The 27,866-nt window shown below is 43.0% G+C and overlaps 2 protein-coding genes across 2 annotated transcripts; one reads left to right on the top strand and one right to left on the bottom strand.

Moving 5' to 3' along the window:
- Positions 1–536: 536 nt before the first annotated feature.
- Positions 537–16,041, bottom strand: ppat (phosphoribosyl pyrophosphate amidotransferase). The gene is made up of 11 exons (XM_080771068.1): positions 15,557–16,041; positions 9,981–10,047; positions 9,098–9,304; positions 7,920–8,032; positions 7,516–7,661; positions 6,208–6,280; positions 5,057–5,208; positions 4,491–4,618; positions 2,945–3,166; positions 2,576–2,696; positions 537–2,101 (listed from the first exon to the last, which is right to left on the bottom strand). Exons 1-11 carry the CDS (start codon positions 15,682–15,684, stop codon positions 1,926–1,928), a joined length of 1,533 nt encoding a protein of 510 aa, XP_080627194.1. The 5' UTR covers positions 15,685–16,041; the 3' UTR covers positions 537–1,925.
- Positions 11,163–23,677, top strand: paics (phosphoribosylaminoimidazole carboxylase, phosphoribosylaminoimidazole succinocarboxamide synthetase). The gene is made up of 15 exons (XM_080771062.1): positions 11,163–11,602; positions 12,116–12,592; positions 12,683–12,742; positions 12,851–13,459; positions 14,125–14,199; positions 14,776–14,924; positions 16,343–16,382; positions 16,603–16,800; positions 17,517–17,695; positions 18,222–18,401; positions 18,868–18,981; positions 20,294–20,377; positions 21,328–21,508; positions 22,691–22,849; positions 23,071–23,677. The coding sequence occupies exons 1-15, from the start codon at positions 11,170–11,172 to the stop codon at positions 23,235–23,237; spliced, it is 3,105 nt and encodes a 1,034-aa protein (XP_080627188.1). The 5' UTR covers positions 11,163–11,169; the 3' UTR covers positions 23,238–23,677.
- Positions 23,678–27,866: the final 4,189 nt, after the last annotated feature.

Raw genomic sequence — 27,866 nt, 5'->3', positions numbered from 1 at the left:
TTGTTTTTATTATTTGCACTTAAATGAAACTACTTTACTTATGGTAATTTGGGGTCCCTCAGGAGTCTATACTTGGTCCCCCATGACATCCAAGAATGGATGCCTTGCCTTCTTGTAGCAGTCCTATGTATTTTGTAAATGAAGACTACTGAAGTCATGACAATCCAATTTTTTTTCTTTATGGCATGGCTCTGCATGTGCACAGCCAGACGTGCATACCGACAATGGGACAGAAGTACCTCCACTGCATTATTCACACATTTTTATGATGCAATCTTTCCCCAATTTTTAGTCAATGACTGGTCACATGGAATCCATGAACTACTTTAACTTTATATCCGAACTGCTTCTAAAATGATTGGTCATTATGGTTACCAAACAAACCATGCCAGAAAAGTACTAAATTATTCAAAGAGGTTGAAATCCGATGCCACCTAGTGCGAAGTTTTTGTTTATGGATTACTTGGACCCAGGGTTTGACATCAGACTGTCCCAGAAATTCAAGCCATCAAGATACATAGATTTTTATTCATGGAATGTTTTATTGCAGTTTTGAGAAAACCATCCATGGTTTCAGTCAACACCTTTCAGACATACATCACAGCAACCATCTGTGTACATTGGTTAGTGTGGTTAGGGAAAACAACTTCTGCCATGCAACAAAGAACACTGTACCTCAAGTAAATCAGGCTTTATAAGTAACAGCAGTTACAGCAAAGAGTTTTCAGCTCAATTTTGGTCGAAAGAGTTGTGCGTTTTTTCACTTATACAGCATCTTGTATCAAAATATGTGTGAGGTTAAGTCTTGGAAAAACACACATAAGGTGCAAAATCAGACCCAATGATTTTAAAGAGGTTCAGAAACATTTGGTTTACATGGGGCCATGAAAGGACCGCCACAATAATAAGAGCACTAAAGTCTGACATCACAGCCACTAGAGGTCACTAGTAGGTCAGATTTGTTACATGGGGGAATCTTAGGGGCGTTCGGAAATAGCACACTGTGCAAATCAAACTAATAGGTGAGTGCGCTCCCGGTGCGCATTTCCGAACAGCTGGGTGATTTTACTCATGATATGAAGCATCAACTGGTGGTTGAAAAAGTACAAATTTATCCAAAGAGTAAGAAAAAATATATAATAATCTCCCTAAACAAGACGTTTGATCAAATGTAACTCAATATAAACTAAAGTGTCACATACTGTACTGTATCTGACAATCACTGCCTGGGCTTATTAGTTTATTTTTGGAACACAGTTCTTATGCGACAAGATTTAAGATTCCCCTATGGGATTTCCAATGTAACAAATATCTCCGTGACCCAGGGGTAGCGGGAGTGACATCAGGACTACGGTACTCCATTGTCTAGTAGTATAACGTGCAATATCACCCTGTTTGAAACAAAGCATACACTCCTGCTTCACATGTTTTTTGAGTAATTGTCATCGACAGTCATCGAAAGTGTAAACTAGAGCAGTGGTTCTCAAAGTGGGGTTCAGGGGGTTAGGAATCAAATTGGCCCATATGGTTCTGTAACTCAGTGTACAGTGTCAAGAGTTACATTAACACAGGATATCCCAAATATCAAAAAGAACTCAAATGAGGCTCCGTGGCCTTCCTAATGCAGTGGTTCTCAAATGGGGTCCAGGGTTCCTTGAAAGAGTTCCCAATAGACCCCTCACCGGTCTGTAACTTAAGAGTTATGGGAGACCCTGACATTTTAAAAAAAGTGCCACTGGCTTAATTCATATCAAAGTTAGAGTACCATTGGCTTAATTCATATCATATTGGTGGGGGGGGGGGTGCTGAGAAACACTGCCTTAGAGTTAAATGTCCTGTGTGGGTCAAGACAGCATGAGCGCTGCCTTCCAGCTCGACTGTGCTCTTGCCGTTGCATGTGTGTGCTGCGGCAAGCAGGCAGGCGGTCACCACTCCAGCTCCACAGGGTATTTCCCTGTCAGACAGGCGGTGCAGTGGCCAACTCTCCGGCGGGGTTTGTTACTGGTGTTGATCATCTCGTCCTTCTCCTGCATGGAGGCGATTCCCCCCTGGACTGCTGACAGCAAGCCCTCCACCGTCAGATACTGTACACTGTCGGCACCTGCATGAAGCATGGTTGGACGAGACAAAGTGTGTTGTGTGCTTCGATTTAAAATATTTAAAAAGTACATCTTTAAGGTGATTGTGGAATTAAAAAGGTATTGAAAGTATATATATATATATATATACACACACACACACACACACACACACACACACACAGGTATATATGTTTTAACAAAATAAATTATTACGATAATAATCACTGCTGTAGAATGTTTGTTCAATAACAGGGATCTCCCCATCTTTACTAACCAAAAAAATACATTTGCATGTGGGTTGTCAATTTTATCCAAACAAGAGAGAGAACCCGTCTATTCATCAGCGTCATCATTTCACTCATTTGTCATGTATCCCGTATCGAGTTCCCCCTCTGATTAGATTAAATTGGTATCCTGACCTGAACATGTATTTTCAGTTTATTAAAGAGCTGTGAGAGATGGGGATTAAAGGGTGCCAGTAACAACATACTCACCAATGTATCCAGCAATGTCCTGGAACTCAGGCCTGTTGGCGATGAGCTCTTCCTTGGTTGGAATGTTAATACCCATGTAGCACGGGAACCTGATAGGTGGAGAGGCAACTCTGATATGGACCTGAGAAACGACGTAAATGTATCAATACATACAAAGTGAGTTAGTGAAGATTTAGACAATATCGCCATATCACAATTTAACTTATCATTGGTTAAATATTTATAAACCCCACAGACAGACCTTTCAACCTGGTGTTCCTATTTTTGACATGTTATTATAGGCAAAAGAAATTCAACAAAAAAGGAAACAAAACGTGAGGGACACTATAATAATAATTTATTGACATACTGCAGGTTGCACTCACTCACCTCTTTTGCCCCCGCTTCCTTTAGCAATTTTATTATGGGCGAAATAGTATTTCCCCTGACAATGGAGTCATCAATTAGCACCACCCGTTTCCCAGCAAAGTTGTCTGTTAATGCTCCAAACTTCTTGGCCACACCCAGCTGCCTCAGACGGGTGTTTGGCTGAATAAATGTTCTCCCAACATAGCGATTCTTACATAGAACTTCAATGTATGGCAGCCCCGACTGCAGAGATGGGAGAGAAGAAAGCAGAGAGAAAATAAATACAAATCCTTTCCAGAGTTGGACACAGGCCATTCTCATTCTGCATTCTTTACTTACCGGTAATGATTTCATTGGCAAATGCTGGTGACCCAGATGAATCATTGCTCAATGATGCATTATGTTCAATACCTTCTTAATTGCAGCAGGGGGCTCTATAAACCACACAATACTTTTTACATAGGAATACTACTAAGTGACCTTAGCATACCTGTGGCATTTTTAATCCTATATTTGATAGACTGTTGAGAAGGACAGGAAACAGTGGGCAGAGTGGAACGATTCAGCTATTGGGTCACCCCTGTGGGGGGTGGGTGGGTGTATATATATATATATATATATATATATATATATATATAAAATATTTTTTTACATATATATAATTATTATTATTATTTTTAGCGTTTTAGACACACAAACACAAAAATAGACCTAAAATAATCAGACAACTTCCTTACTGCGCTGCAGTAGCGAAACTAAGAAGTTTGCTTTGGACAAATCTGTTCTTCGATAGAGGAGGAGGCATTCTTGTTGCGTGCAGAACACCACAGAAGCAGTAGCTGCTGTGCTGTGTTGCTTACCGTGTGCGTTCAGGTAAAAAATGAAACCTGTCGTTATGCAAAGTAGTAGCTAGCTAGCCATTTTGATTTGGGTACTTGACCCAAATCGTTAAAAAAAGGCTGGTGACACGAGGTTAGGTGCGTCTTCTCTTGAATCTAGGGGGACACGTTCTAGCGTGCACCGTTCCGTACCTGCACGTCTTTTTTCTCCTACAACCAGCAATGTCTGTGTTCACCCGCCTATGCGCCTATGTCTATCTGAGCACCAGTATATGACTATTAGTACCAGTAGGGGCGCTGTGCCAGAAACAGAGAGAGAGAGATAGTGCTGCTCTGTTGCCTGCTAATGAGAGAGAGAGAGAGAGAGCGAGAGAGAGAGAGAGAGAGAGAGAGAGAGGAGGGGGGGGGGGAGATGGGAGAGGGGAGTTGCACCACTCAGTTCACACGGGTGTGATTTTTTGTACAATCCCGTGGTACTGTGTTCTACGAGCATGACACCACTGGTTGTGAGCTTGTAGATATGCTTTTTGTTGAAAATGTAATCAAGCTAAAGTGGTCAAGGACATACAAGTGTTCCACCCATAGTCGGCGAATCAATGTTTGTGTGGGTGGGAAAACAAATCTAGTCCAGCGGGGGCAGGAAATAACTATCAATTTTGTGTCTTTGTTGGGAGCATTAAGTGGCATTTGTGGAGAACAATGGAAGCGGCTTCCACACAGTCACAGACCTGCTGAGCGTATCCCAGTGCTGCTGGGGTGGCAGACTCTGGCACGGTGCCGACCACATCTGCGTCTGTCGGCGCTTCGATGGCCAACTGCCGACCGCAGCGCTGGCGGACAGTATAAACCATCTGTCCTACAACACAGTGAGTCAACAAACTTCAAACTATGCAGCACACACACGGGGGGTGAAATGCTTTCACTGCACATGAAAAGGTGTTATTTTCCAGATACTACTAAAATGCTGTGATGTTAGAGCTGGGCGATGTGGACAAAATGAAACGTTATTGGCCAAAATTGATGAATGATCTGAAGATCATTTTAAAAAATAAACTCCAAAATGTTAATTTTTCAGGAAATATATACTGTACATACATCTTATATTTTGAAAACTACTGCCTCATCAAAGTTGGTGTTGGTGACTTTATATGTTGTCAATTACTTTCATGAGACGGAGAGAGGTGGTGGAGTTAGGTGGTTTCATCCCGACAGCAACGATATACAGTATAATAAAATAAAATAATAAAAAAGTTAAGAATGACCTTTGCCATCAATACAATTTAAATATTCCTACCTTCAAATATGGAGTCTGGCCTTGCAAAGTAAACATATTCAAAAATGCAGAAAGCAGGGAGGTCTCCCTCGGGACGAGGAACAACGGTCAGTGTTTTGACTCCATGTTTGGAGATCTGTGCAATCTCTCCAGGCAGGATTTCCCTGTAATACCTGTCGACCAAAAACAAAAAAAGTTCACCAATATATACTTCAAATGACGGACGGTGTTGCTGACTGAAAATAACAGATTTTCGTGTAGTGTGCAGACCTTTTTCTTCGCTTATAACAAGCGGACATGGCAACACCGGAGAAATCCATGAAGAACTCTCGTTTTTAACTATGGCACTAAAACTATGCCATCACATTATCAAATGAAATAGTGTTGTATAAAGTACTGAACTTTATTCCTACAAAATCACGACCGTGAGTTTAAAGTGGCTGTCGACCGGAAGCATTCTGGTGGCCCAAACTGAACGCGGAAGTGTTGGCTGCATAGAGGCGAGCCCACTAGGAGTTCAGCGTCTTGCTCAAGGACACTTCGACAGTAACTCTGGGGGAACCCAGGATCGAACAGGGAACCTCGCGGTTCCCATCCGGCCGCTCTACCGGCTACTCTACCCCTGAGCCACTGCTGCCCCTCATTTCTGGTCACCGGTATTTTGTCACTGTACAGTTCCACATACATGACATTTGTTCTCTGCATTTAACCATCTTAAATATGATACTGTATAGGAATTACTTTTGTGAATGCAAAGAAAAGACAGGAGAAAAGTAAGAAAGACAGAACCTGAGGAGCAAGAAAAGACAGAAACCTGACGAGCCTTACTAAAATGGGTACATAATTATACATTATCAGTTATCACTGTTGCAAACATAAAAGTGGCAACGTGACACTAGTTAACCACATAAACCATATGTACCTCAGTTAACCCCAGGATGCTATACTCCTTTTCGCCCCTCTACAACAAATCGCTTTGCCAAAAACAGCCGATCTTTACTTTTGACAAATGTTTACCAACTATAAGTTCCCAGAGTAGGGGAGATAGGGTTCATTTGGTTAAGGGACATGTTTGTGTTATGATCTCAACTGTGTTAATACGGCATTGTTTTTGTCTTCGCATTTTTGTGAGACTACTGAACTGTGTGTACATGAGTAATGGTGGAACTCACTTAGCTCCAATGGACTGGAAGCTGCACGACTCTGATGACACCACCCAGCCCTCCGTGTCCCCCTCGCCTGCACCTGAAAGGGTCAGAGAGGTCAGTTAATGATTCACCTGCCTGCGCCATTAACCCAGTGACCCCTGATGAAACAGTCCTGTTTACAGCAGGGGGGGGATGTCCCCAATCTTGTGATACCCTTGATAAGTGAGGCCTTTGCTGAATGCAGTGTGATATATGCACTGTAAGGGACCGTGACAAGTAGTTTAAAGTGTGTGGCTTGTAATAGCATGTACAACTACACAAATTCTCAGCAGCACGTTACATGCAGGTAACAGGTGCTTACACATGCCATGCTACTAGCCCTAGCAAGAGCATCTAGAACGGAAGCTCCAGTACATTCAGAACAGTGATGCTAGGATCCTGATTAGAGTGTGGAAATACGATCATATCACACCCATTCGTTCCACTGCCTTCCCTACTCCTTTAGGAGAGAGTACAAGGTCTAACTCCTTACCCATCAGCAGTGCAGCAACAACCCCTCCTATCTAATAAGGAACTCATCGAACCCCCGACCTCCACACGCTCCCTCCGCTCTGTAAATTCAAACACACTCAAACCCCAAAAGACAAAGCTCTGCACCATGGGGGACCGGGCGTTCTGCTCAGCTGCTCCTTGGCTGCGGAATGACCTCCCTGACCATCTGAGAGCAACATAGTCTGTTCACGCTTTTAAAAAGGGGACTAAAAACCTTTATTTTAAACAAAAGCACTTGCCTAGATGGACTTATTGATGCCTTTATATGCTTTTAAACTTGTTCTTAGCTGTGTATAGGTGCCCAACCTCTCCAATGAATATCTCTGTGTCTGTCCCTATGTGTGTATGTCCGATTGTCTGTATGTCTACTTGCAGCTACGGACAGCTGCAATACTGCTGGGTGACCTAAAGTGGCACTGTTGCACCGCTCAGTTCACACGGTGTGATTTTTCTTGCAAGTAGCACCTTGAGATTTGTGTCAAAAAGTCTGAAGTGTTGCTCAATGCACTTGTGTGTGAGTGCGACGAGCAAGAAATTATGAAAGGAAACAGCTTAGGTTCAAAAGAACAGGGAAATAACTGGCTGATGGCAAGTATGAGTCCCCCCGTTATAAACAGGAGTTGTGCAAAGAGAGAAGGCAAGTGGAATAGGTGAAACAAAACCATATGATTGGCTAACGATTCACAGCGCCATGGCAGCGGTGAAAAAAAGGCTCAGGGTCAGGGAATTGAACCTGTACATTCTGAGCCACTGTCACTCAAATACACAAAATCTTAGTACCGGAATTGTGAAGTTTAGAGACGGGGACGAGTCGTCCTAGGCAGAGGGGTCTGTTTCCGTATGGATCACGGACAGCGTAGATGACGTCTTTGTGCATCACCAGCAGAGAGTAAGACGTAGGAGTCTCCATCATCAGATTCTTAATTCTGCAATATAATTAAGAACAAACAAATTATTTGAAATATGCAGTAGGTTAAATGGACTGGATGTTCAGGAAGGTTCCCCAGCAAAGTGACTTGCTGTGACAATTGCTACTAACAATTGAATTTCTTTGTGAATAAATTGCACAGGTCAGACAAGACAAATAACTGAAATTATTTATTGAAGAAATGACTAACATATTTAATATGTCAGTCAAAGCCAATCTTGGGGTGTTTTCACCATGGAAAGGAAAGCCCACCTACCTGGCGACCCAGTCCGGTACATCCAGCTCCTCCATAGGTGGAGTCAACGACAGCAACTGAGTGATGAGCTCACTGTCTGAGCTAGTGGACAGGCCAACACCATGACGCATCACCTGCAACACACGCGCACACACACACACACACACACAGTCACACACGTACAACAACCATAACATGTACGACGGTAACTGGATATTGACTATCAGTGAGGAAGAACTACTCAAGCTTTTTAGAAAAACCAAACAATGTATGTAGATATTTTACATATTAGTAGAAGTAGAAAAAGTACAAAAGTATTGGCACAATGCCAAATAAACATTCTTGTTATGCAGAATAGCCGATTTCACGATCAAAACACTGGATTGTAATTAGTAGTGACACTACAAATGCCATTAATTAACACATCAATGGACTACTGTAGTGTAGTGCATTGATGTGTTAATGTTTCGGCTGGTAAAGGTGGGGATGAATTTAATTACAATGTGCGGCTGTGTAGCTTAGCCTGTAACAATACACGATCATTTATCACTTAAAGGGTCAGGACAACCCACAGTAAAAAAAAGTACAAGAAGTATCTGTGCCATTTTAACTGTTTGAGTCAGCTATTAAAAATAGGAGACATAAAAGATCATTGTGCTGCAAGCTTATATATATCAGCTATTTTTGAAAAATCTTGAAAGTGTGAGAACTACTGATTTAGAGGGCATTCGTAGAATCGGCCTCAGGTCTTAATGGGTTAGAATTGTACTTAAGTAGTGTACTTGTGAGTAAATGTACTTGTTTACTTCCCACCACTGCTGATTTCATAGTAATGCATAAGCACCACACCATGACTGGACCATACAACGAGCACCACACCATGACTGGACCATACAACGAGCACCACACCATGACTGGACCATACAACGAGCACCACACCATGACTGGACCATACAACGAGCATTGATTTCATAGTAATGCATAAGCACCACACCATGACTGGACCATACAACGAGCATTGCAGGCTGCTTTGTCATACAATGCACATGTCCAAGCACCTTCTAAAATAGGACGTTTCAGTTTTTACGATGTTCCACCAAGTGGTAAACTAGGTATACAATGTGCAAAGAATGTCATGAATGCAGGCTAATGGCAGAGCTGTGCCGTGCATCAGGCTCTGAATTCCAAACAATGCTAACCTTTTTGCGGAGTGCAGACGCATTGACCAGCTCTCCGTTGTGCGCTACAGCAATCTTGCCATGCAGAGTGTCCACCACAAAGGGCTGGCAGTTCTGCAGCTCCGAGTTTCCCGTGGTGGAGTAGCGGTTGTGGCCTATTCCCAGGTTACCATTGCGAAGTTTCAACAAGGCTTCTGGTGGGAAGGCAGTGCTCACCAGCCCCATGCCCTACGAGAATGAAAAGGAGGTGCAGTGTTAGAGGAGTTGGACATGCAATGCATAAATACATTTGAAGCTTACGCACTTTCAACCCGGAGACCCTATTTTGGGGAATGCCATTATAGGCAAAAATGTCCACAGATTTTGGCAAAGTTTTATTTACTTTTCACACAAAAAAAAGAAGCAGATTTACAGGCGCAGGATGAGTTGTAAATCGGCAAATTCTATTTTTGGCCTAGAGCTTTACAAAATCTCAACACGTCACGTTGTGTTCTTGTATATCTTTTATATATTGCCCTTTTAGCTGAATGTTCGCTGAAAAGGGAAACTAGGGATCAAATTGTAAATAATTGTGGTATATTTTCAATGTATCCATCCACTATCCTGCACATTGAACAGTAAAACATTAGCTTATGAATTTCAAGTTTTAAAGCAACACAGTATAATGTCCAAAGCTTTTAAACAGTCAAAATCAAAATCAATCCAGAATGTGCAATTGTGATTCACATGAAGCGATGGTCGATAAGCTCACCATCTTCATTGTGACCGTAGCTGTGCTAAACTTTTTCTTACGCGAAATGTGAGTCCATGCATTTATATGTTGTGTGTTTCCTCTGCACTCAACACAATCACTACACACAGACACATTTGAATGTGATGGCATGCCTGCAAACTGCAGGTTTACCTTGAGGGCTGTGTATGTTGGTGTACTGGCTCCATTACATGTGACAATTCCAGCACTTTCCTGGCCCCTATGAAGGCACAAACATTCACATATAAATTAATTATTATCGTTATGATACATTGTGACATTATTACAGTTAACTTGTATAATATTCCCAAGCTTTACATTTCAGCCATTTAAAACTGAAAGCATAAAACTCAGATACTAAGGGGATGCCATACTGTGTAGTGTGTCATAGGCTGAATATTCACCTCCCACTTCACATTCAGTTGATCCCATGATCTTTTGTGGCCAGATGTAATTTCCTGCAGTCTAGTAGGACTATAGTAAATAAAGAAATTGCCATAACATTTTGTAAATAAGAAAATAAATACATATTTATCCAGTTATTTGAATGCCCCTACCCCTCGTCAAAAATAGCTAAAATCGTTAAAGCGAAAGAAAGCTGCAAATGAAAAAATGTTAACACTCATCTTTTACTTTCTCTAAAACATGAACCATGGTTTTTCTTTAAACACGTGTTTGTGTAAATAAATCTATGGGTTATGGGTTGTCCCACTATAAAATCATGAAGTGCATGAAGAGCCCTTTATATATCCTTTCCATAAGTCAGTCTTGTGCAGCCTGTCATGTTTTTACCCTGCTGTCGTTTTATAACACGAACTGGAACTACTAAATCAGCCTAGGGTAATAGCCATTTAATCTGCCTCCTTTAAGCCGACACACTTTTCGACTGTGAGCCTTAATAACAGGCGTGTGAAGATTCAGGTTGGCACACAAGCTCTCAGCGATTCCAGAAGTCTGAACAAGCTTCTTCTTGCTTCATACCAAACGTTTGTGGTTCACCAAACCAGTTTGATGAGTGTGGTATCCCAGTAACGACACAGATCTAAGCGGATGTTTGTGCAATGCGTATGTATGTGAGCTGCAGACAGTGTGCCTTATATAGAGAGCCGTCTTGCTGCAGCTCCAGGCAGCCTATTCGCTGAAGCTATGCTTCTCAGATTACAGTGGGTCCCGCCCCCCCGCACCACACAGCTTAAGCCAGTAGTGAGGCCGCTCCATTCCACACAGGGCGTTCCTTACAGGCTTAACCGCCCGGTTGCCTAGGGAACCGTGCAGCAGAGAGGGTAGAGAGGGCGGGGGGATGGGGGGAGAGGGGGAAAGCGTTTCCAGGTCAGCTCAAAACATGGAGAGGCGAGCAGAGACACAAAGAGGAGGAGGTCTCGAGGAGGTTATGGAAGTGAATGGCGGGTCGGCGGCCGAGAGGCAGTGGGGGGAGACGGAGGCTCTCGCCCTGCTCTCCGTGTGCGAGGAGCTGGGAGCTGCGCAGCACGCCGGGGAGAGCAGCAGAGCCACGTTTGAGTTGATGTCAGAACGCCTGAGGAGGCTCAGTGTGGCACGCAGCTGGAGGGAGTGTCAGGCCCAGTGCAGGCGCATGGGGCTGCCGCAACAGAGCAGGAAGACTGCAGAGCTATCAGCAGCCACTTCACAGCAGCAACAACAACACTACAGCACCCATCCCCCGCTGACCTCTGCTGCTGGGGGGTCAACAGAGAGCTGGGAGGAGGAGGAGGAGGAAGGAATAGCGGCCTCAGGGGGCGCTGTTACCATGCAGGAAGGTAACTGTCAACACAAACACTCACTGGCATCCCATTTCTGGGGGTGAACTTTTGGTTAAAAAAAAAAAAAGCAGATCGAACAAGCTCACAAGAGATATGGTATCTCGTGAGCTTGTTCGAACAGGTCAGCTGAGTATCCCCAGTATTTGCCTCTACAGTGTAGAGGCAAATACTGGGGATACTCAGCTGACCTGATTCAAATGGATCTTATGGATTTTACACTGTACCATCCTGGGAGAGTGTAAATATACTCAGTTACAGTCCAGGTTAAATGGACAATCAGATTTTGCAATATACTTAAAATACAAACTTTTGATTAAAGCTGTACCATGTAACTTTGCTCTTCTGAATTGGATTTGAACCCAAATTTACTGTATATTGTATTAACATACTGGACAAAATTACATTTTATTCATTCAAAAAAGTTATTTAATTTTTTTTAAGATCAATCTTTTGCTACAAATATTTACTAAATTATGTACAGTTTCTCACAGAAAACATTTGTTTGTACAGGGATCAAAGCTCATGGCCACGGGGGTCTCACTTACTCTCAGTACGTGGCCAGAGAGGGAGGCCGGCACTGGACCGACGAGGAGGTCCGGGCGCTGCTGTGTGTCTGGGCCGACCGGCGGATCCGGCAGCGCCTGAGGGGCACACTGCGCAACAAGTCTGTCTTCCAGGAGATGGCCCGCCAAATGCAGAGAGGCTTCGGAGTGGTGCGCAACTGGAAACAATGCCGAACCAAATACAAAAACCTCAAGTACGAATACAAGACAGCCAAGAGTGCTCAGGCGGCCGGAGGCGGTGGAGCTGGAGGCCCGGGGAAGTACATGAAGTTTTTTGATGAGGTGGAGGCCATCCTGCTAGATAAAGAGCTGGAGAACGTCCCCCAAGAAGACCTGCATGACGGAGAAACGGCAGCAGGCAGGTGGAGGTTGCCGGCAGAGCCCACCACAGATACAAATGAACTGGTGATAGAAATTGATGATGGTGAGTATTCAGTCTGAAAGGTGCAAGTACACGGACGATTGTAAGACAATGTCCGCCTTCATGCTCTGTCTGTACAAATTCTCATTTCAGACGACAACAGTGACGAGTACGACATTGATGTTGAGACAGAGGGAAGGTGGAATGGAGCAGGTAGGCTTAATCAACTTTGGCAAATATCTGCAACAATCGATGCGTTCTCTCATTGTGTTGCACTCTGCTGCTCTGAATGCCAATCCCTCATCCACATTCCATCCACAGATCTGTCCACCTCTGGCCAGTTCCATGTGGTCACGGTGTCGGATACAGGCCGCAACTGGAGTGACCAGGAGGTGCGGGCACTGATCCAGGTTTGGTCCGAGGAGTCCGTGTGCAGACAGCTGGAGAGCTCCACCAGGAAGAGGGACATCTTCGTCCAGATCTCTAATAGGTTGATGCAGCAGGGCGTTGAGCGCGACTGGAAACAGTGCCACACCAAATACAAAAACCTCAAGTACCTGTACCGCTCCCTCCAGAGGGGAAAGGCGGACAGCACCCATAGCACTGATCCACGACGCCTCATGAGGTTTTATGACGAGGTGGACGCCATTATGAATCACGCAGATAACACATCGTCACCCCGTGCAGGATTTGTAGAACAAACCGAGTCTTCCGGGTTGGGTGTGTTGGCCAGCTGCGAGAGCAGCCTTACAGAGGTCAATATGGCCCATGTGGATACAGCAACTTCAGTTGTTGAAGTAACTGAAGGAAGAACTGCAAATCCTGAGTTCAGCATATGTCCAAGCCTAGAACTTTCACTACACAATGCAGAGTCAAAGCCAAACACAGGCAAGGGAGGCTTGGATCAACAACTACAAGGATTCATTTTGAGTGAGCCCCATTTTCTAATTCATCCCTATCCATTAAAAGTACTTAAGAGAGCTATTTATTTTACCAAGTCACAAAGAGAGACTTAGGCTGTGACAAGGACAGCCAATTTAACTATATTGTACCAATTTATTTTTAAGTTTGCATGAGTCTGCCTAATGAGAAATAAGTAATAATCATTCTAGCCAACCAGAGCAGAGGTGCCATGCTGGGTATATTTGCCAGTTTGCCACAACAATTAGTTTAGTTCAGCCTTGCAGTATCAGTTGAGTTCATCATAAAAGGCAAAAATAATAATAAGACACACAATATTTCCATAACATTTGTATATATTTTTTACTTTAGTGTGAGGAGTATGAAATAGTTTACATTGACATTTTAACGTGAGATTATACATTATTCAGTGTTATGTTAGCATCCCCAGTATCACATTTTGTCTTCGCTCTTTTGTTGAAAAGTTGAAATGGCCCGCTCAAGACAAGTTTACAACGGAAGAATTCTTGACACAGCTCTAGTATTCATCTCTAGGGTTCATGAATAACCACTAACCCTCTAAACACCCCTGGGTATCCTTACTACAGTCTTACATTCCTCCTAATATTATGCAACTTCAAAATGAAAATTATTAGCCCAAAGACCCTAAAATAGTTGTGCGTTGTACTTTGCAGAGAAAGCTGAAACTAGGTCAGGAGATGCCATCATGCCAACAGTCAGAGGTATGAAGAGGAAAGCTATGGAACAAGGTATGACCTCATTGACCTGTGCGCTTCGTGTTAAAAAAAAGGTTGTAAGTCATGAGAAAACAGTTATAGGGTCACAATGACCCCCAGGCTTTATAATATGTGAGTCAAGTCATGTGACCTGCCCTACACGAAGCCTGCTAATCAAATGATGGTATTAAAAGGGGAGGGTGACTCTTAACTTCTGACAAAGGGGGAATAATGTACTGTAGTTCTTTATTACAGACCATGTACTCTGAACTTCACTCATGATGGCCATTCCTACCGCATTATGTTGGCTCTTTGCATTGCTTAAATCTAAGGAAAAAGGCAATTTCTGCCTTGGGGTGGTGGTGGGGGGGGACACACAAATCGATATGTCGTACATGCAATACTATTTGAGGTAGCCTATGTTATGAATATACTGTACTGTATGATTGTTTTTATGAATTAGCCCTTGAGAAGCTGCTGTTAACATGCAAGGGGCCAGGATGCACATTTACCTCTTACCAGGTGCTCTGATAATTGCATACATACTTATGTTAGTAGTATTGTATTTCTATGGCAAAAATATGTAATATCTTGTTCCTTTATTTTCAGATGCCACAAACAGAAAAGTAAAAAGAATGGACAATGGGCCTATCGATGCTGAGTCTGTGTGCAAACTGGAACAGGAGGATCACATCCCTATAATAGAGATAAATTCAGTTTGTTCAATGGCAGCGCCTAATCATCTAACAGAGAGACAGGTATGACAGCAACTGATGTTGTCATGTGACGACATCACATGACAACACAACATGACACACATCCCATCACTGTTGTTCACATTAGTTACACCATGTGAATGTCATCATGTTTCCCACGCCAGGCAACACAAGTAGCACAGTCTCTCTCTCTCTTAATATGAATTATGAATTATTGCAAAATGCGAATGAAAGGACAGTTGTTTTCTTTATTGAGAATGGGAGTTATGGCACCAAGGGGCACATTGTGAAAGAAAGCATGAGTAAAAGTTGTGTGATTGTGTCGTTTTCAAGACTCAATTTAACTCATCAGAATGAATTTCATAAACCATGAACCTAAATGCTAAAGGCTCACCTAAATGCTCGGTTGTTTGAGTTCAATCGTCCTTTTAAACCAGTGGTCCAAGGGCCAAATAACTTCCAAAACAGAGGTTCGTCAACATTGTCATAATTTTTTTATTTATTTGAATAGCCCAAAAATAAAACATAGTGCCTAAACTGTTCCTCCTGGACCTGTGGAGTAGCTCTAGTCCATGTGGGGACCCCTGGACCCCCCCCCCCAAGGACCCGTGAAGAACGTTTTTTAATTTGTATTTTTTTAACAACACATCAGACACCCCCGTCCATTGACATACCTGTGTTGTAAGGCTATCAGTCCCAAAGTGAGGATCTGGGCCACTTCCAGCTGCGTGGGCCACTCTCCAGCGGCCACGCATCCGAACACGCCGCACTCCTCTGCCATGCCCGACTCCTCGAACTCCATCCTCGGCTTGTCCTCCTCGCTGCTACCGGCCTTGGTCCTGGTTGTCTCGTGCTCGTCTACCCTCCTACCGTGACAGATTGTTAAGAGTCTGCAAGCGAGCCACGTGCTAAATAATAGACACCACAGTTCACACACTACGCTCTACGCACGGATACAGGACCACAGGGACATCTTTTTTTCCCCCTACTCAAATACTTGACTTATCGTTAGATAAACCAATTCGACCCGGCCGCGAGCATCGTCGGTCTTCCTCGTCCTGATACAATGTATCGATTAACAGGTTGAGATGTAAAACCCGTTGCGGCGACAACACAGTCGCCCGATGGAAGATAAACACATACAAAGCTGCCAGTTCGGCCACATTTGTGATGGAAGTGATGGAAAAGTTTTCACCCCACGTGTCGAGCAGTGCGATGCCGTGATTGGTGGCGTGTGGGCCGTCGGTGGGTTGTGATTGGCGCGGTGTGTCGACGGTGGGCTCTGATTGGATGAGACCCACATCCCGCACTACTACACTTCCACGTTCGCCTAGCGTGCAGCAACTCTGCTTTCTTCTCCCATTCCCCCTCGCAGGACACCATAACTTTTTGTTTGCACGTTCTGAACTTTTTGTTACGGTATTGTTAGATATTTTAAGCTTTTGTGTGTTTTCTTCCAGCAATACAGATTTTCCAAGACTACAATGGCCTCGACACAAGGTAGGCTTTAAGTTAATTTGCTCGACTCACGCATCCTTCCATTCAAGCCAGTGTGCTTGTTTTCTCCCAGACGTTTTCTGTCCGAAACCAAAAGTATTTTGTTGAAAATAGCTTGTAGATTGACTATTTACGGGACGCGACATACTGCTTAACCCAAGTTGACAACCAGTCATTTAATGGTGCAATTTATGTATGGCCTGTGTTTTTATTTCTTCTTTAGAACTTAGAATTGGCGAGAAACTGAACGAGGGGAAGACTAAACAGATCTTCGAGCTCCTGGACCAGCCCGGGTCGGTGCTGGTCCAGTCCAAGGACCAGATCACCGCCGGCAATGCCGTAAGAAAGGATCAGATGGAAGGCAAGGCCGCCATCGCCAACAAAACCACCAGCTGCATTTTCCAGTTGCTGCAGGAGTCAGGTGAGAGAGGGACTGGAATTAATTCATAACTATTCGCGTTATCAATGTAGTTTTGCACTTAATCTATAAAGAGTATATAAGAGTGAATTGGCTAAGTGTAACCCATGTGTCCTTCGTGAGTGTGGCCCATGTGTCCCCGCGATTGTGGCAATTGCTTTCATGTGACTTGAGACCTAGCTGCACATCATTAAGAATCAGAACGTGACCAGTAGTTACAGCACTCACGTTTAATCTGAGAGCAGGCATGGCTTTCATGGGCAAATTAGCAATCCTTCAACAATTACTGAGAGTAATTGAAATTTTAGTGTTTGATTAAAGACTTGATACTCTCCAATTTGTTCTCTATCGGTCATGGGACAAGAGTCACAGCATATTACACGACTGCAAATCGAGTATTGTCCGGTTGTAAAAGACTGATTTCTAAAGTAAACTTGTGGCATGAAACTTATGGTGGAGTCAGGTGTGTGTGTGTGTGTGTGTGTGTGAGAGAGAGAGAGAGAGAGAGAGAGAGAGAAAGAGAGAGAGTGGGGGAGGAATAAAGTATTTATTCACAAATATATACATCATTTGTATAGCCTACACATAATTGTGTGTCAAGTGAAAGAAATATGATTTATCCTCAGGAACTATTTACTTTTTTTAAACTAGATTGATATGTGTATGTAAATACGTATACACAGTGAAATGTTTTTGTTTTAATTTGTAATGATCCACAGGCATTAAGACTGCTTTTGTGAAGAAGCACTCGGACACAGCGTTCATTGCGGCACGCTGTGAAATGATTCCCATTGAATGGGTGTGTCGCAGAGTCGCCACCGGATCCTTCCTCAAGAGGAACCCAGGAGTGAAAGAGGGCTACCGCTTCTCTCCTCTCAAGATGGAGATGTTCTTCAAGGTGTGCAAGTCGTGCATAATTCCCTCTGGGCTGATACAAATCACTCTGCAATTTGTTTAATAAGTCTGACATTTTAAGATCAGTTTGATCTTTTTTCCCCCCAAGATTTGCTTGACTTTTCAAATAAGTCCAATGTCCATCACTCTAAAATGCATTAAACACTACCATAATTGCTGGTGTGTTCAGAGCCAGTTTCTACAACCATTAGACTCTGGTTTAAACCACACCACACATCAACAGGACGGTGAAATAGACCAGACCACGTATGCAGAGTTAGTGGCTGGACAAGCACTGCCTTCCGCACATTATGAAGAAAACAAAAGTAACTGGATGTTTTTGTACACTTTTGAGTAAATGAGCACAGCATTTTACACTGTAGATTGGGGTTTCAGTATAGTTAAGTTCAGTGACTCAACTCTTTATTTTATTTCAAAGACCCACAATTTGATACACATTAGCCTACTTCAAAGTAACTGTCTCTGTGAATTCAACCACAAACTTTCCCCCATGCAACGTGTTGCTGTAGGATGATGCCAACAACGATCCACAATGGTCGGAGGAGCAGCTGCTGGAGACAAAGTTTTGCCTGGCTGGGATCACCATTGGCCAGTGTGAGGTGGACATTATGAATCGCAGCACTGTGGCCATCTTTGAGATTCTAGAGAAGGCCTGGGCCACCCAGAACTGCACTCTGGTTGACATGAAGGTAACTATGTGGTTATTCACTGCCCTCTACTGGTCAAGTGGGGTCATGGTGCCTAAAGCTGAATTCCAATACCCCAAATCTCATCCGCTCGCTCGCTCACACTCGCTCACTCTGGCATGGTGGTGTTCCGGTGAAATTGGTGACCTGAAATATGTGACAATCGTGTAGAGTAGAATTTATATAACGTCATTGTCCCAACAAAAATCATTGCAATTTCTTTATTAGCAGAGTTCAACCTATATTGGTATTTAGGCCACATATTTAAAGACCTCCATGTAAGTTATGTAAAGTCCACAAGATTATCACATATTTTGGCCACCAATTTCACCGTAACACCGGCATGCTGGAGTGACCAAGTGTGTGAGAGTGAGTGGCTGAGATTCTGGGTATTGGAATTTAGCTTAAGCATTCGGTTAGCTGGGAACTGGGAAGACCCAACAAACTGATGTGCTGCTTTTTGTCACAGATTGAGTTTGGACTGAATGTGACCACTAAGGAGATTGTCCTGGCAGATGTGATCGACAATGATTCATGGAGGTTGTGGCCAGCGGGAGACAGAAGCCAGCAGAAAGATAAGCAGGTGAGGAATGAGGATGTATGAATGTCCTTGCTTCTTCTTGAGTCTTTTGTTGAAATCGTCTGTCACTATATAGTTGTGGCTTTCACACTAAATTGGTCGTCGACTAGGCATCGCACACTGCAAGAGTTCACCAAGATGCGATCCAGACCCGATATAGGCTACATCATTTGTTTTTTATTCCAATTCATTTTGACATCTCACGCACGTGCAGGATACCGTGATACAACCGCGAGACCGACACAGGACGCATCTCTCTCTCTCTCTCTCTCTCTCTCTGCGCGCACGGCTGCACGCCACACACACAGGAATAGCAATGTCACAAATGTGTGTGATAGCCTATAGCCTACGTTCATAGCAAGACAGGACGTAAAATCTTATTTTCATTAAATAACTCTCTCCGTATGTGTGCGCGTGCACAGTTGCACACAGCGCACAAGGTCAAAAAGTTTGCTCTGCACTGTTTATTCCGATGTGCTTTTATCAACATTATTCAAGTGAAATGCATTGGCGTTATAGACTATTTAACAGCAACATGGGCTAATATAGCTTGCATGTATGACACAGGAAAGGGATTTACCCAAGGAATAAAGGTTATATATATATTATCATCTGATCATCTATCGATACAGTCGATGCGACAGACAGACAGTGTCAGTGAGCACAGCTGTCCTGTGCTCTCATTGGCTGTAATGCAGGACTTATCTGGACGCGATCGCAACTCATTTCATACTGTACGATGTCCAGTCGGCGACGGAGCCAAATATCAACCGTGCTTGATATTCAGATGCGGTTGGTTGCCTTTCATACACGGCGAGCTCCAAAAATGGTCCCCGACAGCATAATCGGAGCAAATATCGTACAGTGTGTACGAGCCATTAGCAAATCGTTGCTGTCGGGTGAAAAGTTGAAAACCTTGTATGTCCAAAAGCGTTACTTTTCAGGAAATGGAAAAAAATTACATTAGAATGGATCCAATGTAGTTATTTCGTGAGACACAAGCTCTTGTTAATACCGGTACTTTTCATTGGTTCCGTATTTATTTATTTTTCAAAAGTGTTAAAATATAGCAAAATTAGCCACTCTACAAGCTTGTAGATCACTGATTATTTTAGGTATCCTAAATCCTATCCTTTTGCGCGACAAGTATAACAATGGTTGTGGTTTAATGACAAACTAGGGCATTGATTTACAAATGTAAAAAGTTGAAATATGAAGAGCAAGGTTTCTGCCCTTCAGCAACAAAATGTACTGTCATTGTTTGAGCTACTTCTCTGTGGAGACCGTCTAATCAATGACGTTTCTGCTTCCTCAGGTGTACCGGGACCTCAAAGAAGTGACACCCGAGGCCATGCAGGTGGTGAAGAGAAACTTTGAGTGGGTCTCTGAAAGGGTCAAGGTACACTGACTGACTAAACCCAGTTAACCCCCTCCCCTTTCTAATATTGCTGAGCAGTTTTCACTTTAACCCCAGACATGAAATTATCAGCTTTGTTTTCTTGTCGGAACAGGCCCCAATGTTTGCCCAGAATCAACATGTTGTAATGACATACTGTGGTGGAACATTTACATGGCCAGATTTGTAGTGCTATTTCAGACATGACACATATGACACAAGTGTCCCCAGCGACCCACAGTCAACCTCATTGACCTTATTTTCCGGGAGGTCAGGGAATCGAACCCTGACCTCCCAGTCTCAGGGCGGACACTCAACCGCAAATCCACTGAGCTGGTAGACCTTTCAAATAAGTACCATGTTGCATGTTGCATGTTGCATACCACCAAATGCATTAATTAAACACTATTGCTGGTGTGTTCAGAGCTAGTTTCTACAACCATTAGACTCTGGTTTAAACCACACCACACAGCAACAGGATGGTGAAATAGACCAGACCACTATCTGCAGAGTGGCTGGACAAACACTGCTTTCCATACACTATGAAGGAAAAACAAACAAGAAAAGAACATAAAGGAACTTCATATCTAGGAGACTAGATATTATCTGCGATTTTGGATATCATAGTATTGTGGCATAAATGTTGTCTTTCCTGGTTTAAATTACTTAAGCCCCATTTTATACTTTGAAAAGTCGGGTGGAAACCTGTCCATGTCCAAAACTTGCTTTTCAGGATTAAAATAAAAAAATGGCAAAGTTAGTAGATCTCCAAGCAAGGAGTTCTATGCACCCCCTTTTGAGCTTGTGGATATGCTACTTTTTGTGACACTACTATGATCAAGTAGGGCATTCATTTAAACAAAAAGTTGGCGATAAGAGGTTTCTGCTCGACAGCAACGATCTGAACTCAGTAGTTGTAATGATGACACTGTTTTTGGTGCTGGTTTCCTCAGCTGCTTCTGGAGCCCCAGGCCAGTGGGCGGGTGGTGGTTCTGATGGGATCTACCTCGGACATGGCTCACTGTGAGAAGATCAAGAAGGCCTGCACATTGTACGGAGTCCCCTGCATCCTGAGAGTGACCTCTGCTCACAAAGGACCAGATGAGACACTTCGCATCAAGGCTCAGTACGAGGGTGAGCAACCTCACGGTGCACATGTGCAACAGTTAACTAATCGATTCAATTGATTATGAACAATCGATAAAGTAAGTCCATATATTGAGTAATAATCTGTCCCTGTTTTGGGCATGTCATTATAGGTGAAATATATGGTGAAAATAGACTAGATTATATATGGTGAGAATAGGCTTGTAGATCGGCTATTTAGCATTTACACTATTTTTGCATGCTGTGATTAGGCCCTTGCAGCCCTACAACACTCCTAACATGAAGAGGCTTTAAGCGCACAGCCAAAAAATAACAATAGAAGCCAGCGCTCGATGTCCTTTCACAAGCGTACGCTATTGAATGCTGATTGTTGTTGATCCTGGTGAGGAAAATAATTGAGAAAGGACTTTATTGAGTGCTGGCTTGCCTTGCTCTTTTGTTGATTGATTTCTACTACTTCTATTTGGCTTCTGTCAGGTTATCAACGGACACCACTGTCAGCCAGTATAAGCCAGTACTCAACCCCTGACCTCAACAGGGAAATAAGATGTCACATTGTTAGAGGGACCTGTCCCTGTGCAGAAGGCTGCCGTTCTCAGTGGTCAGATGGGTGGGCCGTGAACTCCTTTGATATTTTCTTATTTTTATCCCACGATTTTGTAACCCCTTTTTCACCCCTGTGTCAATTATCTAATGTGATCCTGGGCTCTACACACCCTCCACCAACCTGGGGAGAGCAACGGACTTGAACTCATGCTTCCTTCATGCCTGAGTGTCCAAGTAGCTCCTTTACACCTGACATGGGGGAGTTTCCCTGGTTGGACGTAGCGCGTGGAAGGAACACGTTATTCCAACCAGTTCCATTCCCCTCCATCAGGTGCCCCGGCTGGCCAGGGGGAGGCAGTTTAGAGACTAGGATTACTGCATGTTTCTGTGAGGGTACCTACCCTGGGGACACGGGGAGAACATGCAAACTCCACACAGAAAGGCCCTTTCGCCAACACCGCCTCGGGTATGGGCACTGATGACGTGGAGGAGGAAACACGCCGCCAGCACCCCGAGCGGGAATCGAACCCAGGACCTTCTAGCTGTGAGGCGACAGCACTACCAACTGTGCCACCGTGCCCCTCCTTTGATATTTTCAAGTGGGCCCTGATCCAAGAAAAGGTTGAGGACCACCGGTATATTCACCGTCGCACTGTTTTTCAGGTGATGGTGTCCCAACCGTGTTTGTGGCTGTGGCAGGCAGGAGCAACGGGCTCGGTCCTGTGATGTCGGGGAACACTGCTTATCCTGTCATCAACTGCCCACCACTCACTCCAGACTGGGGGGCACAAGATGTCTGGTCATCTCTCCGCATGCCAAGTGGTAAGCACACTGTACTTATGTTATAATGTACAGAACACTTGGTACATTTGTCATTTTCACAAGCATATCGTTGCTGTTGGGCAGAAATTTTCTATTTCCATGTTTCATTTTTTTTACTTTTTAAGTAAAACGTGGTTTTGGCCATGCATACACGGTTTGTTATGATTGAACCCCCTGGAAAAAAGAGAAATTAAGTGTAACCTCCAATTTCTCCTGTGAAGGTCTCGGCTGCTCAACCGTCCTCTCCCCTGACGCTGCTGCCCAGTTTGCAGCCCAGATCTTTGGGCTCAGCGACCATCTGGTGTGGTGCAAGCTGAGGGCCTCCATGCTCAATACCTGGGTGTCTCTCAAGATTGCCGACAAGAAACTGCAAGCCTGCAGCCTCTGAACCCAGAACCCCACTCCCATTTTAGTCCTGAATGTTTACAACTAAAGCCTGATTTACGCTTATTTGTGTGCCGGTGTCGTGCACCGAAAATATCCAGTCTATTTGATATTTTTGAGCTTGTATCATATTTACGGTACGTGTGCAACACCAACACGCACCTAAGCATAAAAAAAAGCTTAGGCGCTTGAGCTCTTAGGCGTGTTCCAGTGTCTGTCTGCCTCGTCTTTTTTTGTACCATGAATAGCTCACTAACTTGTGGATCAGAAGTCCCGACATGCTTCAAAAAAATCATTCCATTAAAAAAGTTTATTGAACTTGAGTAGTTCTTTAATGTAGCAATATCTTTTGAGAATTCAACAGATCTTAAAGAGCTCGATACGTGTTTGCAGATACGATACATGGATGATATTTGTCAATAAATTGGATCTGTGTGAAACATATATGCGGATAGTGCAGGATTCGTTTTTTAAGGGGAAACTGTATTATAGATATAAATAAGTAACGGTGATTCAGTGACAAATAGAGGTTTCATTTGAACACGTGGTCAAACTCGCACCTTGTCGTGATGAACACAGATTCCACACATTTATAGATGGCCATATGGATTCTTGCTGTAATTGTAGCCCTCGAGGAGACAATCAAGAAATGTAATTCAAAATGAGGAGTGCCAAACTAATCTCCCCAGGGTTCTTTTTTCAGACAGAGTAGACAAAAATGGTACCATATTATCATTAGGGTGAAGTTGTCCTACCTGTTTAGACACCTCATAGCCTTTAACCATTATTTTAAACTTAAGCTGTTGGAAAAACAGCAGATATACAAGCTCATAGCCTGTGCTGTGCTACGACCTTGTAGATTTATTTTAATCGTGAAAAGGTGTGCAAATCTTTGAATATATATTCTTTCCCAGCGTAAGTTTTTAACTAAAACCTTTGCTTCTGGTGGGGGTCCCTGAAACGACATGGGGTCGGCGGCCAAATACTTATGTTTGGGGTCCTTGACATGAAATTGTTTGAGAACCACTGACATAGAAACATTTTTTTTATTCAGAAAACTAATTTTGAAGATATTTTGTAGAATCTGGTCTCAGGTCTTGACTTAAAGGGTTAAGGTCCCTGGGTTGACTCATCCAAGATTCTGGAAAGCCTATGATTATCGGTAACTGCACATGGAAATGGAGGAACCTGATGTAAACAAGTCTTGGTGCTTTTCTGGTTTTATCCTCTTAGCAGTTTTTGAACTGACCTGTTATGTACCTTCCTTGAACTGTACCCATTCTGTAATCTGTTAACATTTTCAAACACATTTTTTAATCCATCCACTAGAGGGAGCCTGAGTCCCAGTTTTTGTGAGTTCAAAACAGCAGCCCAATGAAGTGATCGGGAGCCAAGGGAATGAATGAGTCATGGATGCTAGCATCTCATGACACCATTTTAATTATCAGGTGTTTTAGTTCTTGGGATCTCTTTGTGTGCTTTAATATGAAGTGATGGTAATACAGTAGATAACTATAGTCTGAACTGTTTCACCATGTGTGGGAGGTAGTGGGTGCATGGACCGAACAGAGTCCATTTACACTACAGAGATGAGTGGCTTGCATCTGTGTAAGCCTTAGAACATCCTCCACATTGTGAATTGAAATGTGTTTTATAATTGACCATGGGCCAGGGTTATCACAGAATCTATGGAACCAAATGAAAATGTGGGACATTGTCACATAACTGGACACAATGCATGCAGTGCATGGTGAAAAGTAGTACTATTAAAAAATATATATAAGTTAAATTGGCAATGCTGCATATTGTTCAATATTCAAAAATGTACTTGAGTAAAAGTGCAAAAGTGGGCCTATTGGTATCAAATATACAGGCTGCAGAACCCAAAGTAAAAGTAGGCTGTCTCAAAAAAATCTTTTTGACAATAGCTAGATCTTCGGTCACGATTGAAATTGTATATTTTCAAATGGTCAGTATAAAATATTGTTTAATTGGGTAATTTATGATTTGTAATTATCTAAATCAGCAAAGAAACTACAAACTAAAGCTGTTAAATAATCGTTAAGTAAAAACTACATCATTTTCCTCCGATGTAATGGGAGTAGAAGTACAAAATGCTAAAAGTCAAAATACCTGTAAAATGTTGTATTTTACTTACTGAGTAGCTACAGTAGAAGTAATGTACTTGGTTCCTTTCCATCACTGAATGCATGTCACAGTGATCCCCGGTCTCCTAGACGACTGTAACCTGGCAACATATTTCAATCACTCACATACAGTACATACAATAATTGGCACTTTGTCTCCTTTCTAATCTGTTTGCTCAGGGACAGGGACCCAGCAAAAGTAGTATAGCATCACAATCCTTTCAACCACTTTAGCCATGTATATGTTGGCTATTCAAAAATAGATCTACAAGCTTGTACATCTATTTTTGAAAAGGTTGAAGTTAATATAGAAAATGTTGAATAATTTGGATTATTTTTTAACACAAATCTTCTCTTCAAGGTGTACCTACCTGGCACAAAGCATTTTCAGATGGGGGATCCCACCCTTTTCACATTGGCCTGTTATGGCACTGTTGGTGCCACTGAAGCACTGAGAAAACTGTTGCGCCTTTCTTCGTCCTTTTTTTTTTTTTTCTTCAAACTTGACTATGGTAGCGGTGGTCTCAAAAACATAAGGGAAACTTTGACAGGAAAAGACTCGCTCCTTAGACTGAGACTTTTATTTTATCATGCTGTGCTCATGGTGCTCTGGTGCAATTAAAAAGCAAACGTTTCGGTCCTCAGACTGTTGGTGCCACTACATAAGTATTTTGCCAGCCAAGTATTTTGGACTTTCAGGATTACAATGGTTGTTTAGATCTCTTTAGAGAGCACTTTAGAGCCAGCCATGTCTATGGAGAGCCAGCCATGTATAAGACAACATGTGGCCGATACAAATAGTGGGCGCCCCTCACACAAATGTGATTTTTTTAAGAGAGAGGGGTTGGGTGTCCTGTTTGGTCCAGGTAAAAATACTTAAATAGTTGATGCATTCAAATTTGCCTGCAGTCCAACAAAAATGTTGTGCCTTTGAGATTTCTTCTGTTCTGTCCAGCTCATGAATGTAGCCTGTGATAGTGCAGGGGACAGGCCTCCGAAGGTGGTTTATACAGGGGACAGGCCTCCGAAGGTGGTTTATACAGGGGACAGGCCTCCGAAGGTGGTTTATACAGGGGACAGGCCTCCAAAGGTGGTTTAAGGGGACAGGCCTCCGAAGGTGGTTTATACAGGGGACAGGCCTCCAAAGGTGGTTTAAGGGGACAGGCCTCCGAAGGTGGTTTATACAGGAGGGGACAGGCCTCAGACGGTGGTTTATAAAGGGGACAGGCCTCAGACGGTGGTTTATACAGGAGGGGACAGGCCTCAGACGGTGGTTTATACAGGGGACAGGCCTCCGGGACCATCTGGAACACCCAGGAGGGGGTTCCATGTACAAATAGAACCAAATGGACCAGTTAGGTACATTTTTGGTTCCATTTGTACACTCTCAGAGTTAAATTAACATATATTTTACAATACAAATTGTGTCCCAGAGATAGGAATGCCGTGAAATGGTGGTCGGTAGACTCATATGCATGTCAGACTGGGGGGGACCTTGAAATTAAACGGGTTGAGAATCACTGCTAGAGCCGTAAAAAAATCTTCTCTTACGGGGGTCCCTGACATATCTTTTCAAATGGGGGTCTGCGGGCTAATTAGGGTTAATTTGGGGGTCCTTGACATGAAAAGGCCGGGTTGAAAAATACTGCCCTAGAAAGTAGACGCTCCAGTGAATTGGTAGTATTATTGGTATTATACCTGTAGCCTATAGAAGCCATTTGCTATGAGAGATGCTATTTTTTTTTATGGAGCACCAATAAACCATTTGAAAATAGAATATTTAAATTTAAAATACTGTCTCAGCAGAAATTTGTAAATGTATACACAACCCTTGGTTTTATGCAGGCCTGCTTTTTTATTGAAGTGATGAACAATGAAACATTAAAACAAATATGAGTGAATATTAACTAATACTTCAAAAAAATATTTATTTTTAAAATCTTAATTGTTATTACTTATTTTTTTTAAATAGCCAAAGGGGGAAAAATGTATGAAAACCATGACATTTCATCTCTGTCTTGTTTTCACTTGCTGCTTCCTGAATATCAGGGACCAGTTTCTGAGAAGTTATTTTCATAACATCATTAAATAATATGTATAATCTGCAGTGGTGGAATATATGATCATTTCTTTGTCAGAGCTCTGTTATCTAAATTGTCCCTCGGTTATAGACCCTTGTACTGCTGGAGAAGTATAGAGTATTCTTCAACACGCAGCAGCAGAGAGAGGGGGTTGGTGGGAGGGGTGGGGGGGGGGGGGGGGGGCATGCGTTGAGTCCATTCATTGGAGCACAGCTGACAGCAAATCAGACTAGTTAGGGAGGGAAGCTCATAACTGGGATTGAGCATTTGGTTTATATTTCTTTAAAAAAAATCATAACTTTTGACAGGAATGTGCTAGAGACTTACTTTTTTTTGGACAGACTCGTACATTTATGCTCTACAAGTGGGGGGCGGGATTAAATCATCTCGCGGGCCGTATGTCTG

Source organism: Protomyctophum bolini, assembly GCF_963924005.1.
Source record: "Protomyctophum bolini genome assembly, chromosome: 8".
NCBI classification, from domain to species: domain Eukaryota; kingdom Metazoa; phylum Chordata; class Actinopteri; order Myctophiformes; family Myctophidae; genus Protomyctophum; species Protomyctophum bolini.
Note: the sequence above shows the minus strand (reverse complement) of the source record. Positions and strands in the feature narration are given on the sequence as shown.